Source organism: Engraulis encrasicolus, chromosome 2, assembly GCF_034702125.1.
Source record: "Engraulis encrasicolus isolate BLACKSEA-1 chromosome 2, IST_EnEncr_1.0, whole genome shotgun sequence".
NCBI classification, from domain to species: Eukaryota; Metazoa; Chordata; class Actinopteri; order Clupeiformes; family Engraulidae; genus Engraulis; species Engraulis encrasicolus.
In genome coordinates, this window is record NC_085858.1 from 33370947 (window position 1) to 33385680 (window position 14734).

The 14734-nt window shown below is 45.6% G+C and overlaps 2 protein-coding genes across 3 annotated transcripts in view; both read right to left on the reverse strand.

The window, feature by feature from the left end:
* Positions 1 to 385: 385 nt before the first annotated feature.
* Positions 386 to 1270, reverse strand: LOC134462135 (hemoglobin subunit alpha-2-like). Its single transcript, XM_063215023.1, has 3 exons — positions 1019 to 1270; positions 699 to 906; positions 386 to 587 (listed from the first exon to the last, which is right to left on the reverse strand). The coding sequence occupies exons 1-3, from the start codon at positions 1111 to 1113 to the stop codon at positions 459 to 461; spliced, it is 432 nt and encodes a 143-aa protein (XP_063071093.1). The 5' UTR covers positions 1114 to 1270; the 3' UTR covers positions 386 to 458.
* Positions 1271 to 3057: 1787 nt separating this feature from the next.
* Positions 3058 to 14734, reverse strand: part of kank2 (KN motif and ankyrin repeat domains 2) — a 55559-nt gene continuing 43882 nt past the window's right edge. For both annotated transcript variants that reach the window (XM_063187078.1, XM_063187072.1), the window contains 10 exons: positions 13678 to 14665; positions 12472 to 12690; positions 11846 to 11951; positions 10568 to 11293; positions 9762 to 9849; positions 8346 to 8565; positions 7875 to 8017; positions 6446 to 6646; positions 5742 to 5840; positions 3058 to 5294 (listed from right to left, as the gene is read on the reverse strand). In XM_063187078.1, coding sequence (XP_063043148.1) covers positions 5247 to 5294; positions 5742 to 5840; positions 6446 to 6646; positions 7875 to 8017; positions 8346 to 8565; positions 9762 to 9849; positions 10568 to 11293; positions 11846 to 11951; positions 12472 to 12690; positions 13678 to 14665 — 2838 coding nt within the window. In that variant the 3' untranslated portion in view covers positions 3058 to 5246. The remainder of the gene's footprint in view (positions 5295 to 5741; positions 5841 to 6445; positions 6647 to 7874; positions 8018 to 8345; positions 8566 to 9761; positions 9850 to 10567; positions 11294 to 11845; positions 11952 to 12471; positions 12691 to 13677; positions 14666 to 14734) is intronic.

Below are 14734 nucleotides of genomic sequence, written 5' to 3' on the forward strand. Positions count from 1 at the left end.
GTGATTAAGCAGGCTGCATCAGTGTTTTTTGTTTAAGTAGTCTTGCTATTATACTCGTTTTCTTGTGGATGCGTGCGTAAAACTGTGCGTAAAGCAGGGGTATTTTCAAATCCAACACCAATATGTGTAGTATACAGGCTGTAATTTGTTGTTGAAACCCCTTCCACGTAGGTTATTGTTGCCCTTTATTAGTGTGATCAATTATCTTATTTCATGTTATTGATAGGAAACCATTTGCATTCACATAGGCCTACAGCACACCTTGCTTTCGTTCTGTGCGCACTGCGCACGGTCAGTCAACCCCCTATGCCTTTGGATGTTGTTTTCTATTCTGTCTGGTTGAATGAAATACATCACACGTTTATTAGGTTTAGCATTGATTTATTGAATGCTTGAATTGAGTCCAACCAAAGACATGCCGAATCATAGACACTGAAAGATGGTCTTCTGCCTCCGTTTTAGCGGTACTTCTCGGACAGAGCCTGGTTGACCAGCTGGAGGAACTTGTCGACAGCCACATGCACCTCGGGGGTGAAGTCATCGGGGAAGTACATGGACATAACCACCAGCACGTTGTGAGCGATGATCTGTAAAGAAAACCGGTGAAGACGTTAGAAAAACGCAAATGCACAACATGAATCCATCACGGCGGTTGGTGAGCCACAAAACGAAGTCTACATTTGGGGACATCAACACACCTTGAAGTTGGCAGGATCAATACGCAGTGTGAAGGCATGGAGCTCGCTCAGGCTCAGCAGACCACCGACGAGGTCATCGATTTTCTCCACGGCGTCCAAGTATCCGGTCATGACAGTCATGCCATGCTTGCGCACTGGAGCGGAGCCGGGGCTGAGGTCTTTCCAGTGGGAGAAGTAAGTCTTCGTCTGAGGGTAGACGAAGAGAGTCCTGGAAAACAAACACAGAATAATTACAACGTTGTCAACAAATGTATCTGACTGGCGAATGATTTTGTGGACAAATTGGCAAATGCCCAAATGCTGCAATCTTGGCTGCCCACCTGGACAGAGCCTCGTTGCCGATGTCCTCCGCCTTTGGGGTGATTTTGGCGAAGAAAGCCTTGACGATCTTCTTTTCCTTGGCTGAGAGACTCATTTTGTTTGCTAGTCTGAAGTTGACTGAGACAACAAGACCTGTTCTTGACGGCTGGCAGGGAGGCCTTATATACAGTCCCTTTGAGATATCTTCAACGTGACTCTCCGCCTTTGGAGGAACACCATTGGCTAAGACCCCCGTAGGCCAAAGATTATTCAGACACTCGACGATGATGATCTGTGTGTAGGCCTACCCAACGGATTGCCAGTCTACATAAGGATATTAGCCAATAACCTAATATATACTTTTTAAATGGCATTTTATTATAGCCTACCAGTCATAATTCGGCTGTTGATAAAATTAACTGGTTATAATAAGCTACATAAGGCTATAATAAAATGCTATAAAATTATAATTTATCATTTAATGATGAGTAGGGTCAATACAAAGCCGAGCCTATTCAAATGTGATTTATCAAGATTATTTATTAATACATTTTTGTTTGTTTGTTTGTTTGTTTGTTTGTAGGAGTTTTATGTGTGTACCCAGCGACATATCCTTGTTCAAAACTCAAGAGCAGCAGAGGTGAGTTTGATTTAGGCGCTGCCATGTGGCTAATTGCCCCACCCAAATAAAATCACTCTTGTTGAACATTGAGCTCGACCGCTGTAATGGCCATACATACATACATACATACATACATACATACATACATACATACATACATACATACATAAAATAAACAACAAAATGAATAAATAAATACATAAACTGTTAATACAATACAAAACTTGAACACTTGACACTTTACACTTAAATGGTTATTTTGCTGCCTGAATAAGGCGCGTGCAGACGACCTTTAAATGGGGTTTCGTACAGAGGGAAGTGATTTGAATGGGTTAAACTTATTTTTTGCACAAAGGGTTTCACAATATATACTCAAACATACACAAAGGGATTTTTCAGGTCATTTCCCAGAACTTCAAAATACTAACAGAGACGACAGCTGATAAGAGCCAAGCAATCGTGGAGAAACATGCTCAGAGATGCTCATGGTATCTCCTATGTGATCTGGTGCCACCCTTGTTAAAATGAATGGGCGGCTTTCTGTTCTAAAATACGTCATTGTTGACCTATTCTGCCCCATATGACATGGCTTTCAGGGAAAAAAAACCACACCGTGATCTTGATTTAAACATTTGAGTAAATGTAGTTTTACAAATGATTTTCGTCAGAATGTTCTGTGATAAAACTTTTGTCCACTGAATGCATATGAACCCTGTTTGGATGTATTCTTCAACACTGCTTTTATTGACAGTGAATTACTCAAAATGAGAAGTGCATGCCATAGACCATAGAATCAAATCCCACTTTTGAATGGCACATTTCCACATATAGGCTAGTACAAGTTTTACACACTGGATGTTGACTTGTTGGTGACTTTCCAAATTTGAAAATTATTCTAAATGTTTAATGGGTGCCATGTATTGCATTTTTTTTTTTTTACATCTCAGCAACTTCAGTCAATTCCTCTGGGTAAACATATGAATAGGCCACAATCAACTACTCAGAGCCCATGTACGGCTCTGCAACTAGGCTATCCAAGAGCGCCATCTGCTGACCAGCAAGAGTTAGAATTTATCTGTGTGTGGAACAGAGTGTGATGTCATCTGAGGCTCTGAAGAACTTTGTGTGTGTGTGTGGGGGGCCGCTAACAGCTTTGGCCGAGCCCGGGACAAAGTCATTTGAAAGACCCCCCCCCCAGCCCAATAGATACAATGTAATGAGGACTCAATTCTGGGCCCAGTCTGTCCCTGGGCCCGGGACAACAGTTCCCATTGTCCCCCCTGTCGGCACCCCTGTGTGTGTGTGTGTGTGTGTGTGTGTGTGTGTGTGTGTGTGTGTGTGTGTGTGTGTGTGTGTGTGTGTGTGTGTGTGTGAGAGAGAGAGAGAGAGAGAGAGAGAAAGGTATGTAAGTGACAGATAAAAAAACACTCAGACTACTTCTAATGGTCTAGGTTTATTTTCAAAAAACATATGAACCAAACAAAACATATAAAGTGAGTAAGTATGGATAAAGAACAAGGCAAATATGACTTATATAAACATACAGAGTTGTGGAGAGATATTACGTATATAAAGATATAAAGTCAAAAAACAGAAAACATGTAGAAAAAATGATACAAAACTCAATTAGTCCAAAATATAACGGTATGTGAAAAAATCTAGGTGTGTTAACAAAAAACCTAGACACAATTTTCATTCCTCTGCTACGCTTTTCTCTACATGTCAGCCACCAGAAGATTCTGACAATGTGTTGTTGAGTGCACACAAAACTGAAATATTTATCTCCTAATTTGTGATTAGTTCTTTTTCTTCATCATACATTCTGATGATGACATATATTACTCCACTCTGTTCTCTTTTGGTATACTTGAAGTGTCTTTGTACTGTCACATTCTTTAATGATTTTAAGTTCTAAGCTTTTGTTAACACGTTCTGGCTCCAGTATTTCTCACCTCATAGATGACCAACGAGCTGCCAAAATTATAACAGGGGGCCCCAAAAAGCCACACCAGTACCAAACAATAACACCAAACCCCACCCAATCTCAAACCCCAAAAACAATATCCATTTCAAAAGTCAACCCACAAAAAGCCCTTCATAGCCCTCTTCTCTTCCTCATACTTCAGTACCTTAATGAGTTGTCACAGACTTACTATTGCCAGGTGAATTTAACATGATTTGTCTGGTATAGGCTAGATACATTTTAAAAGTTTAAAATTTTTTCGTCCATTACATTATTTTGTTTGTACAGAAATACAAACACCACATTGATCTTTGGAAGGCCTACAGTAACATTTTATTTACTAAGTGATCCAGGGGAAGTTTTTTTGAATACTGGGGAAATGGACGGTCTGCCTCTCTGTCTCTCGACTGACTAGCAGATAGGCTACCTTGTCTATCTCAGCTGAAAGTATGTATATTGTATACCGTATAGGTCTACACTACACTGTGCGTTTCACAAATTGTCTGTATAAAACCTAGTGACATAAATGACTCCATTCAGTTTTTGGTATATTTACACCTGTCTGATAATATTCATGCATGTGTTCCGTCCTGGTTCTGTGATAACCATGGCAACACTGACTCTATCTGGGTCTTGTGGACAGACTACAGTTGTCCACTAGCAGATTCCTCTATAGGTTGCTGTTCGGTAAAGGCTTTGTGTGCTATGTGATTCCGTGTGCTCGGAAAGGATTCAAGATGTGTTGTTCCTAAAATTTTTACTTTTTCAAAATGGCTTACAATACTATCAAAACAGTACAAAGAAAGTGTTAAAAAATAAAGGTCCTTTGTTTGTAGGTAGTGATTGTGCTGGAATGGCTAGATTCTCGTATGTTTGCTTATCTGAGTAATTTCGGACGGCAGTTTGGAAAGGCAGTTGCATTTTTCAGAAGGACACTTTGATTTCTGATTCGACAACTAAAGCATAAATTTCCCGAAAGGACAGTGAAGTAATGTTTCCAAGAACAATGACATGAGAATGATTGGTGAAAAAGGCTCTGTAAAACATACTTATTGATACAAATAGAATAGTCTGATACTGTATAATAACTAGGATGGAAATTAGTTAAGTCTAACACACTTTGAAATACACCTCTTCCAGTCTCCTGTCTGAAACAGACAAGAAACAGAAAAAAGTTTGGGTGCTAATATTATTGAGTAGACGGTGTGGTAGAATGAGTTCTAACCTGTTTTTACTGTTATTGCCAACACTTGCAAACACGAGGGAATGTGTCCACACAAAGTGATTACTCTGAGAACCTTAATAACTGACACCACAAACAAAAAAAGACTTGTTCAAAGGACTTGTGTGCATTGTGTCAAGTGCCTTCTTGCATATGTGCACACACTGCTATAACATAGTAGGTCCTGCAGACAATGCAATATCACTCAAAATACTATATGATGATGTGCACGCACAGACACGCCTGTGGGAGATGCAGAAATGCAAGTGCTCCTACATTGCACATAGAGACAGAGGGGGAGGGCACACATACACACACAAACACACTTACACTCATACACACACACACACATGATTGTAGAGGAATGTCTGTGGAAATGGTGGTGGAAGCTGTGTTAAATACACTAAATCCATTCTCTTCTGTAGGCTGCAGTTCCTTCATTTAAACCGTAGGGGGCGATGAGCCCAGCAGAGGGGACTTTGGAGACACCTGAGGAGCAAAGGAGAAGTAAAGTAAAGTTAGTAAAGAGGTAAACTTTCTCTCTCTCTCTCTCTCTCTCTCTCTCTCTCTCTCTCTCTCTCTCTCTCTCTCTCTCTCTCTCTCTCTCTCTCTCTCTCTCTCTCTCAAAGAAGTGGTGCGTGGGCACAGGGGTATGGTCAGTCAGTACGGGTGGTGGGGGTTTCCATTGGTAATGGGGTGATTTTAATGGGTTAGGGTGAGTGGGTGGGGGTTTGGGGGTGTGTTGACCATTTTTGTGGATGTATAGACCATGCAATGGTTCAACAAAGGGATTTTAAAAGTCAAAGTCTCTCTCTCTCTCAGTGTGTTTGTGTGCAAGAAAAGCGTGTGTGTGTGTGTGTGTGTGTGTGTGTGTGTGTGTGTGTGTGTGTGTGTGTGTGTGCAATGAAGTAAACTACACGTAGCTGCTGCACTCACAGGAGACGGGGGCTTTGCAAAGTTGAGGTGTGCGTAGAGGAGCACGGCGATGTCATTCTGGCTGGCCTCCAGAGCTATGGAGAGAGCTGTGCTGCCATCCTGGAAGACACATAGATAGATAGATAGATAGATAGATAGATAGATAGATAGATAGATAGATAGATAGATAGATAGATAGATAGATAGATAGATAGATAGATAGATAGATAGATAGATAGATAGATAGATAGATAGATAGATAGACAGATACTAAGAGTCAGCATTTATCTTTATCCATCTGTGTACGAGCACCTGTAAATAAGTAGAGTGCAGTGAATAAAATAAATGAATACCAGCAAACCGGCAAAATGCTTTTGAAAATACAGTATTGTTTGGCTGGTAGAAAAGAAGATGTACTAGCAACTAGTGTATGTTTAGCTAGTAAGATTTACTAGCTAAATTGGCTAGTGATGTAAAAAGTTAATTTATCTCCCTGCACATACATAAGTTGAACGTAAAACAACAAGAGACAAGGAGAAAAGAGAAAATTAAACGAGACAAAAAGAAGAGTGCAGAGTATATATGGCTAGTAGATGTTAATCTCACTTGCCAAAACCACACTCACTAATGGGTCAAAGTGACTGGTAAAATGGTTTTTCTACCAGCCAAACTGAAATTTCACCAGCATTTGGCCGTTTGGCTGGGATAAACTATGAGAGCCTCACGTTATCAGTGAGCGTGGCGTCACATCCGGGCACGGAAAGCAGCTGCCGCACGATGTCCACGTGGCCGTGCTCGCAGGCACACATGAGGGCCGTGGAGCCGTCGTCGTCCCGCAGGTTGACCTGGGCACCGCAGGACAGCAGCGCCCGCACCATGTCCCCACGCCCGTGGCTCACCGCCAACATCAGAGCCGTCTGCCCTGCCTGTGGGGGGCAGGAGATACACAGATGATTTTTTAGTTTTTTTTAGACATTATTCTTGACAGGATAGTTTGAGAGAGAGACAGGAAATGTTTGGGAGAGAGAGACGGGGAAGGGCTGACAAAGGACCCGGGCCGGAATCGAACCCAGGCCGACCGCGTAGCATACGAGTGCCCTACCATTAAGCCACGGTAGGGCCGTTTTAGGTATTTTACGAGTTTATTTTATGAAAGGATAGTGAGATAGTGACAGGAAATGAGTGGGGAGAGAGAGAGACGGGGAAGGATCAGCAAAAAACCCGGTCCGGAATCGAACCTGGGTCGCCGGCGTAGCAGTGTAGTGCCCTACTGTTAAGCCATAGAAGGGCCACACAGATGGTTTTTTTTATTTTATTTTTTGCTGTTATTGCCTTCATTCATGATAGGACAATCGAGTGAGACAGGAAGCAAGTGGGGAGAGACAGAGACGGGTAGGGGTCAGCAAATGACCCGGGCTGTAATCGAACCCGGGTCACCGGTGTAGCAGCCCAGTGCCCTACCATTAGAGCCACGACTAGGCTCACAGATGTTAACATACACACATGTGCACACACATCCAGAGAAAACTACATGTCATCATCAGAGCAGTCTGGCCCGCCTGCGCTACATATGAACAGTATGTACAGATGTGAACATGCACACAGATGTGAACGCACATGCACACAGATAGAAATACACAGAGATGCATGTACACAGTATGTCAGATATGCAGTAAACATACAGACACAAGTACAAGTGTGCGTGCACGCATACACACAAAAGCACATAGACACATGCAGGTATAGACCTACCCATACACACACAAAGACACACAAAAATACCTGCTTTTTGGCCCAGCCGGTCATTTGCAGAATGCAGATCCTTCCCCATCTCTCTCTCCCAACTTTTAATAGTTTTAATGGGTTAGGGTGAGTGGGTGGGGGTTTGGGGGCGTGTTGACCATTTTTGTGGACGTATAGACCATGCAATGGTTCAACAAAGGGATTTTAAAAGTCAAAGTCTCTCTCTCTCTCTCTCAGTGTGTTTGTGTGCAAGAAGAGTGTGTGTGTGTGTGTGTGTGTGTGTGTGTGTGTGTGTGTGTGTGTGTGTGTGTGTGTGTGTGTGTGTGTGTGTGTGTGTGTGTGTGTTACTGTAAGGTGAGCATGCATATGTGTACTGTACTGTATGTGTGCATACTGTACTGTATGTCCCACCTGGCTAGCCTTAGCGTTGACATCCCCGGTGCGCAGGAGCTGCAGCACGGTCTGCAGGTCGCTGTCTGAGCTGAAGGCTGCCAGGGCTGTCAGCATGATGGCTGTGTAGCCCGCCTTGTTCTGCTTGTCTGCGTTGCACAGGCCTGAGGAGGCATGGTAAAACACACACACGTGGATATGGTATTGTGGTTTGGGTTTACTTTAGTATACACGAAAACACACAAAACCAACAATCACACACACAAACACTGTATACGTTGAACACATACTCTCTCTCTCACACACACTCTCTCTCTCTCAGACACACACACACACACACAAACACACACACATACACACACGCACACACACATTGACACACAAACACACACACACACACACACACACACACACACACACACACACACACACACACACACACACACACACACACACACACACACACAAACACACACACACACACACACACACCGGTGTCTAGCAGTAGTTTAACGACGGGGAAGTTGGAGTGAGACACAGTGTAGTGCAGCGCGGTGTTGCCGTTGCCGTCGGCCATGTTGATGACGAACTCCAGCAGCTGCGGCGAGACGGCGGCGAAGGAGTCCATGTGGGCCCGCACCACGCCCGTGTCTGCCCCCTTGTGGCAGGACACGCGCAACCACTCCTGCAGCACCGTCGTGTAGGCCGTCCGCTGTCATGATTAGAGGAAGGGGTAACACTTTAGAACAACTACCTAATCACAGCTTTATAAACACTTTATTAACATTTCATAATAATTAACATTTAACAAAGCATTTACAAATGTTTGTAAATGAGTAATAACCAAACTACGACTGCACAATGGAATGGGAATCAACTTCTACTGTGTGAGTTTTATGTGGTTTCATGCCTTCTGGTCTTTCTTCCTGGACCGATGCGACTGCACTGTGTCTGCTATATTAACATAGTATTTCTTGCCCATTTATAAACATTTGTAAACATTTAGTTGATAATTAGTTAATTTTTTTATGTGTGTTTATAAATATAAGTGTTTATAAACCTGTGAATAGGTAGTTATTCTAAAGTGTTACTGAGGAAGGAAAGAAGATGATGATTGTGATGCATTCACAATCCCAGACACAGACAGATACACAGGCACAGACAGAAACACAGGCACAGACAGACAACAGGCACAGACAAAAACATGGACAGAGACAGATACAGATACACAGGCACAGACAGAAGCGTAGGCAAAGACATACACAGGCACAGACATACACACAGGCAGATACAGATGCAGATTCAGACAGACACATAGGCACAGACAGAAACACAGGCACAGGCAGACACACAGGCACAGACAGAAAAACACAGGCAGAGACAGACACACAGGCACAGACAGACACACGGGCACAGACAGAAACCTAGGCAGATTAGGCACAGACAGAAACCTAGGCAGATTAGGCACAGACAGAAACACAGGCACAGACAGAAACACAGGCAGAGACAGACACACAGGCACAGACAGACACACAGGCACAGACAGATACAGATTCAGACAGACACACAGGCAAAGACAGAAACAGGCACAGACAGATACAGGCACAGACACAGGCAGAGACAGACACAGAAACACCGGCACAGATAGAAACACAGGCACAGACAGACACACAAACACACATACACATACATATACACACCACACACAAACAAACTGGCCAACTAAGAGAGCCATACCAACTGTAAAATAATAATGTCTATCTGTATAGTGCGAGGAAAACTGTACAGAATGTCTCTCTCTTCCTTTCTCTGTATGACTCAAACACACGCACACACACACGCACACTGTAAGTGTACAATCTCACATTTTCATATACAGGCAAGCATCATAAAAAAAATGCTACATACCGCCCCCTGCTGGCTGAAGGCATTTGGTTCTCCGAGAGCCTTTTGTAGAGTGTGAAGTGCTGACATCAAGCTCTCGCTAAGTTCCAGTCTGAAAAACAAAACACGCTATGCTCAGGGTCGCTACAAAAACTTCAGATGTAAATATTGACCCACAGAATATGAATGTATTCATTAACTAATAAGAGTAGAGATGTACTGTATGCCGAGGCGCTGACAGCTTTGGCTGGGCCCAGGACAAAGTAATCTGAAAGGGCCCCCAACCCAATGCATACAATGCAATGAGGAGCCAATTTTGGGCCCCCTTTCTCCCTGGGCCTGGGGCCCGCCTGACCCCCACCCCAATTAGTTTCCCTGACTGTGCTGTATGTAAGAAGTGTCTGTGTTCTGCCGAGATGGGCTGCTTTATGGAGATGAGCTACTAACCCTGCCTACCCCTATCCCCCAACCCCCCAGGGCTTCTCTATCCTACAAAACCAAGGTGCAGTAACTACGCCAACATTGAAACTGATAAAAATGTCTTCAAAGCCCTTGGTATTAGGTTGGATATTGTAGTTACAGAAAGTCTGACATCCCAATATCTCTAAAACAGGACACATTTGGGCCATAAGGCTTTGTCACACGATCAAGGAGGTGTAATGAAGACAATTTTCAGTCTAAACTCAATTGTTTTTGGCACAATATGTAGTTTACTGCACTTTGCCCCTGTAGGGCAGGGTTGTGATGCGTTGCAATGGCTTGGTAGCTCAGGTCGATGGGTATCTCATATCAACAGGACACCGGATGACAACTTGCCGTGCTGAACTTACTTGGTTTCCTGACGGGCAGGTGCCATGGGCCGTACATTCTCATAGGTTGGCTCCTCGGCTGGGGATTGGCTAGTGGGTTGCTGGGAGCTGGAATCAGTGGCTGGTGATTGGTTGGCTCCCTGCTGAGGAGTAAGGTCAGTGGTTTGTGATTGGCTAGCTTGCTGCTGAGGGGTGGGGGCAGTGGTTTCAGTCGCAGTGCTCTGGACCACTGACTGGGCAGTGACAGTGGCAGTCGGTGCGGCCTGTTGAGGGGCAGTCTGTTCCGAGACCGGAGGGGAAGAGGATGCTGGTTGGACGGCGGCTTGTTCAGTGGGCGGGACTACCTCCTGATTGGCGTTGGTCTGCTCCAAGGAGCTGCTGCTGCTGGCTTGAGGTGGCACAGGGGCAGTGGCTGGAGTCTGAGTGGCACTGGTTTCCGTGGCCTCAGCTGTGGCTGCTGGTTGGCTAACGACCTGTAAGGGGGCTGCTTCCGTGGCAGGTGATTGGCTGGCGCTCTGAAGAGCTAGTGTCTCATTGGCTGACTGCTGTGCAGCGCGGAGCTGTGCTGTGATTTCAGGGGAGCGAGCGGGCTTTGGGGGAGGAGGAGGGGGTTGGGTTGTGGGCTGGGCCGTGGGTGGGGCCGTGGCGGACTCCGCAGGTTTCTCTGGAGCCTCGTGGTATTCACTCGTATCGCTCTCCTCATCTGAACTCTCACTGCTGCTCTCCTCTGACGATGTGGATTCATACCTGCAGGGGGTAGACACACACGCACGCACGCATGCACGCACGCACGCACACACACACACAGACACACACACACACAATATTACCCAACTAGAAATACACACAGAGAGTGCAGACCTCCACCAAAGAAGCTGTTTGATACAACATTTGACTACAATATGTTACACCCTAATTATTTCCAAGTCTTTCTGCCTTGTTTTTGTGGAGTTACAGACTGGAATGTCAAAATTTGCTCTATTCCGCAATGGTGAAGAATCTTGAAAAAAAATCCTAGCTCCGAATTGTGATCCGGATCACCACCAATATTTAATCACTTGTTCCATTGTCATTTCCAACAAATCCACAAAATTTAATCAAAATTTGTTTTAACTTTTTGTGTTATGCTGCTGACAAACAGACAGACAAACAAACGGGAAGGAAAACATAACCTCCTTGGCGGAGGTAATTACAGTATGTACCATAATACATTTCATTGGCTTAAACATATGAGTAATGGAGCATTGGTAATTCAATAAAGCGGAAGAATACCAAACCAAATAGCAATTCTTTACTCACCCTCCATTGACCCCAATAAACTGCAGATTCTTTTTAGTGGTGGGAGAGCCGGGTTCCCCATCTGCCTTGCGCTTCATGATGGACCTCAGTGAGGACTGGGGAGAGGCTGGAGGGAGAAGAGGATATTTGGATTGCACTCAGATATCTTTGGATTTCATTCAGCTCACATACTGTATGTATATTAATTCAGAAAGTGGGAAATCCAGCTTGGGAGAAGTCATAAAACATGCCATAAACCTCTACACCTCTGAAACCTGATTTCCTGTATCTGAGAGAGCCAACTCTTCCCAAACCAAGCCAAGTCAGGTACATGAGATAATTACTGAACAAACATATCCTGTGATATGTGATGCCCACAGGAAAGAAACATGAGCTAGGACAAATCATTTTTTTAATTTTGGTTTCCTCAGAAGTCATTCCATCTCATTGTGCAGACAAAGTGACTAAGTGGAGCAAAAACTAATTTCCTGATGTTTGATATTACACTCGAGGGGAATAAAAACAAATTACAACTTGGCAGTATGATTTGGCAACTTATTGCTGATTCAACTGACTATACACACTCCTAACGATACGTTATTACCATGTGATTAACAGTACGTTGAGGTTTTTGCCTGTGGTGTTACCTGGCTTGGTAGACTCCTGTGCCTGGATGGTCTCCACGGTGACGTGTTGACAAGGCTCTGATTCACTTGACCCCTGACTCAAGGAGGTCACCTGATGGCACTCGGTCTCTATGACAACCACAGGGCTGGTGACAGGCACTGAAGAGGACACCTCGCTCCGCTGAAGGACCTCTCGGACTTGCATGGAGCTGATTGCAATGGGCAGCTCTCGAGGCCCTTCTGAGAGTCAACAACCAGAGGGGCACAAGGGTCAGAAGGCAAGAGAAGAAAAGACGGCATTGCATTCAAAACAACAAACAAATCCCCCCAATTCATAGAATTACTTACAAAAAATTACAAAAATTCAGACTATGGGTTTGACAATCACAACCTACATACCAGACATTACAATCTTACAACAACTGATATAAAAAACAAAAAGCTTATTATCATGCAACAACTGCCAAGTTCTTGCCTAGCTAGTCTCACATTAGCAGCAAACGAATTTCCTGAACTTGAATTATCTGATGTGGGTCTGACACGGCTAGGCCAGCAGAGTTCTAGAATCTAGGGCTGTGCAATATCAAATTTATATTGTGATATCAATATTGCTGTCAAAAAATATCTAATTTCATAATATCGAGTTGAAACAATATTTTTGTAATTTGTCTATACTGCCAAAAAGTAGGTTATGCTAAGTATAATACATTCCCCTCCACTTGAGCCATTCTGAGCACAGAGCGGACTTGCTACCCAACACTCATGTAGAACACCACTGTGTGTTTCTCTATGGCCCTCCACTCACACTGCTGAAGGGAGGGAAGATTGTGAATTGTTTGGCACAATTATTTTTCTTTAAAAGAAACATTGTCTAAAAAAATCGTGATATCAATATTGACTGAAATAATCGTGATATTGATTTTCCTCATCATCTAGCTATTATGTAGAAATCTCTTGTCATGACGTGATATTGTAATGTAGTGTAGTAACTGACTCAGAAAGATGGAGAGGAAGAGGAAAGGAGAAGAGAGCAGACGAGAGTCGAGGAGAGGATAGGATAGGAGAGGAGAGGATAGGAGAGGAGAGGAGAGGAGAGGAGGGTAGTGGAGGAGGAGAGGAAAGGAGAAGAGAAGAGATGAGAGGAGAGGAGATGAGGGGAGAGGAGATGAGAAGAGAGGAGGGGAGATGAGAGGAGAGGAGATAGAATGATGTGGTTGCCATGCCTACCATCTAAGCTGGGGGCCTCCGCCTGGCCCCTGTACGGGCCCTCGATGACGCCCGCTCCCGAGACCACGCCCCCCTGCGCCCGCACCAGCATGGGCTGCTCCAGCGTGTACACCTGGATACCCACAGTCCTCTGCTCTCGCTGCCGGGGCTGCTGGGTAAAGCTGACCACCGTCTGCAGGCAGGAGCCGCCTCCTCCCCCTCCCCCGACCCTGCCACCACCCCCCTGCTGAGGAACCGGCTGCTCCTGCCAGCCTACACTGGTGGCCCTGACAGGGTGCTCTGCCTGGGGCTGGGACGGTGCTGCTGGTGCTGGTGCTGGTGGTGGTTGTGGTTGTGAGTGGGCCTGCCTCTCCCTCTCCCTCTGGGCAGCCTCGGCCTGCTCCTGGGCGCTCTGCAGCTCCTCCATGGCCTTCTTCAGCTGCGCCTCCAGACGCCCCACCTGGGTCTTCAGGGACGCGGTCTCGGGCGGCAGGCCCAGGTCCTCCTCGCACACCCCGACGCCCACCTGCCTGTAGCTGATGATCTCCTCCTCCTCCTTCTGCTCCTGCGCCTCCTTTTTCGTCTTCTTCTCCTCCGCTGCCGCCGCCGCTGCATCCTCCTCCTCGGGCCCGACCCCGATGGTGCGCACCTCCCTGCGCGCTCCCGGCCTCGCCCCGCCGACGATCACCGTGTCCTCGATCTCGCAGCCGGAGTCCTGCGGCTGCTGTGGTGGCGGGGACGTAGGGGACAAAGCCCCCCTGCTGCTGCTGCTGCTACTGCCGGTTGGTGATGTGACGGTGGTGGTGGTGGTGGTGATGGTGGTCTCTCCGGTGGCTGTAGTGTCCTCCTCAGGGATGTCGATGTACAGCTCCCCGCGCGGCCTCCCTCCCCGGGGGCCTCCTCCTCCAACGCTGCCCCCGCTGAAGCCCAGCGTGTGGCCCAGGAACTTCTGGCTCTTCAGCTGCACGCTCAGCTGACGCTTCTCCTCCTGCAGCACCGAGATCTTGACCTGGAAAAATAATAGAGAAGCATCGTAAGGCCTACTGTTCCACCTGTGAAACAACTTACTATGCATTGA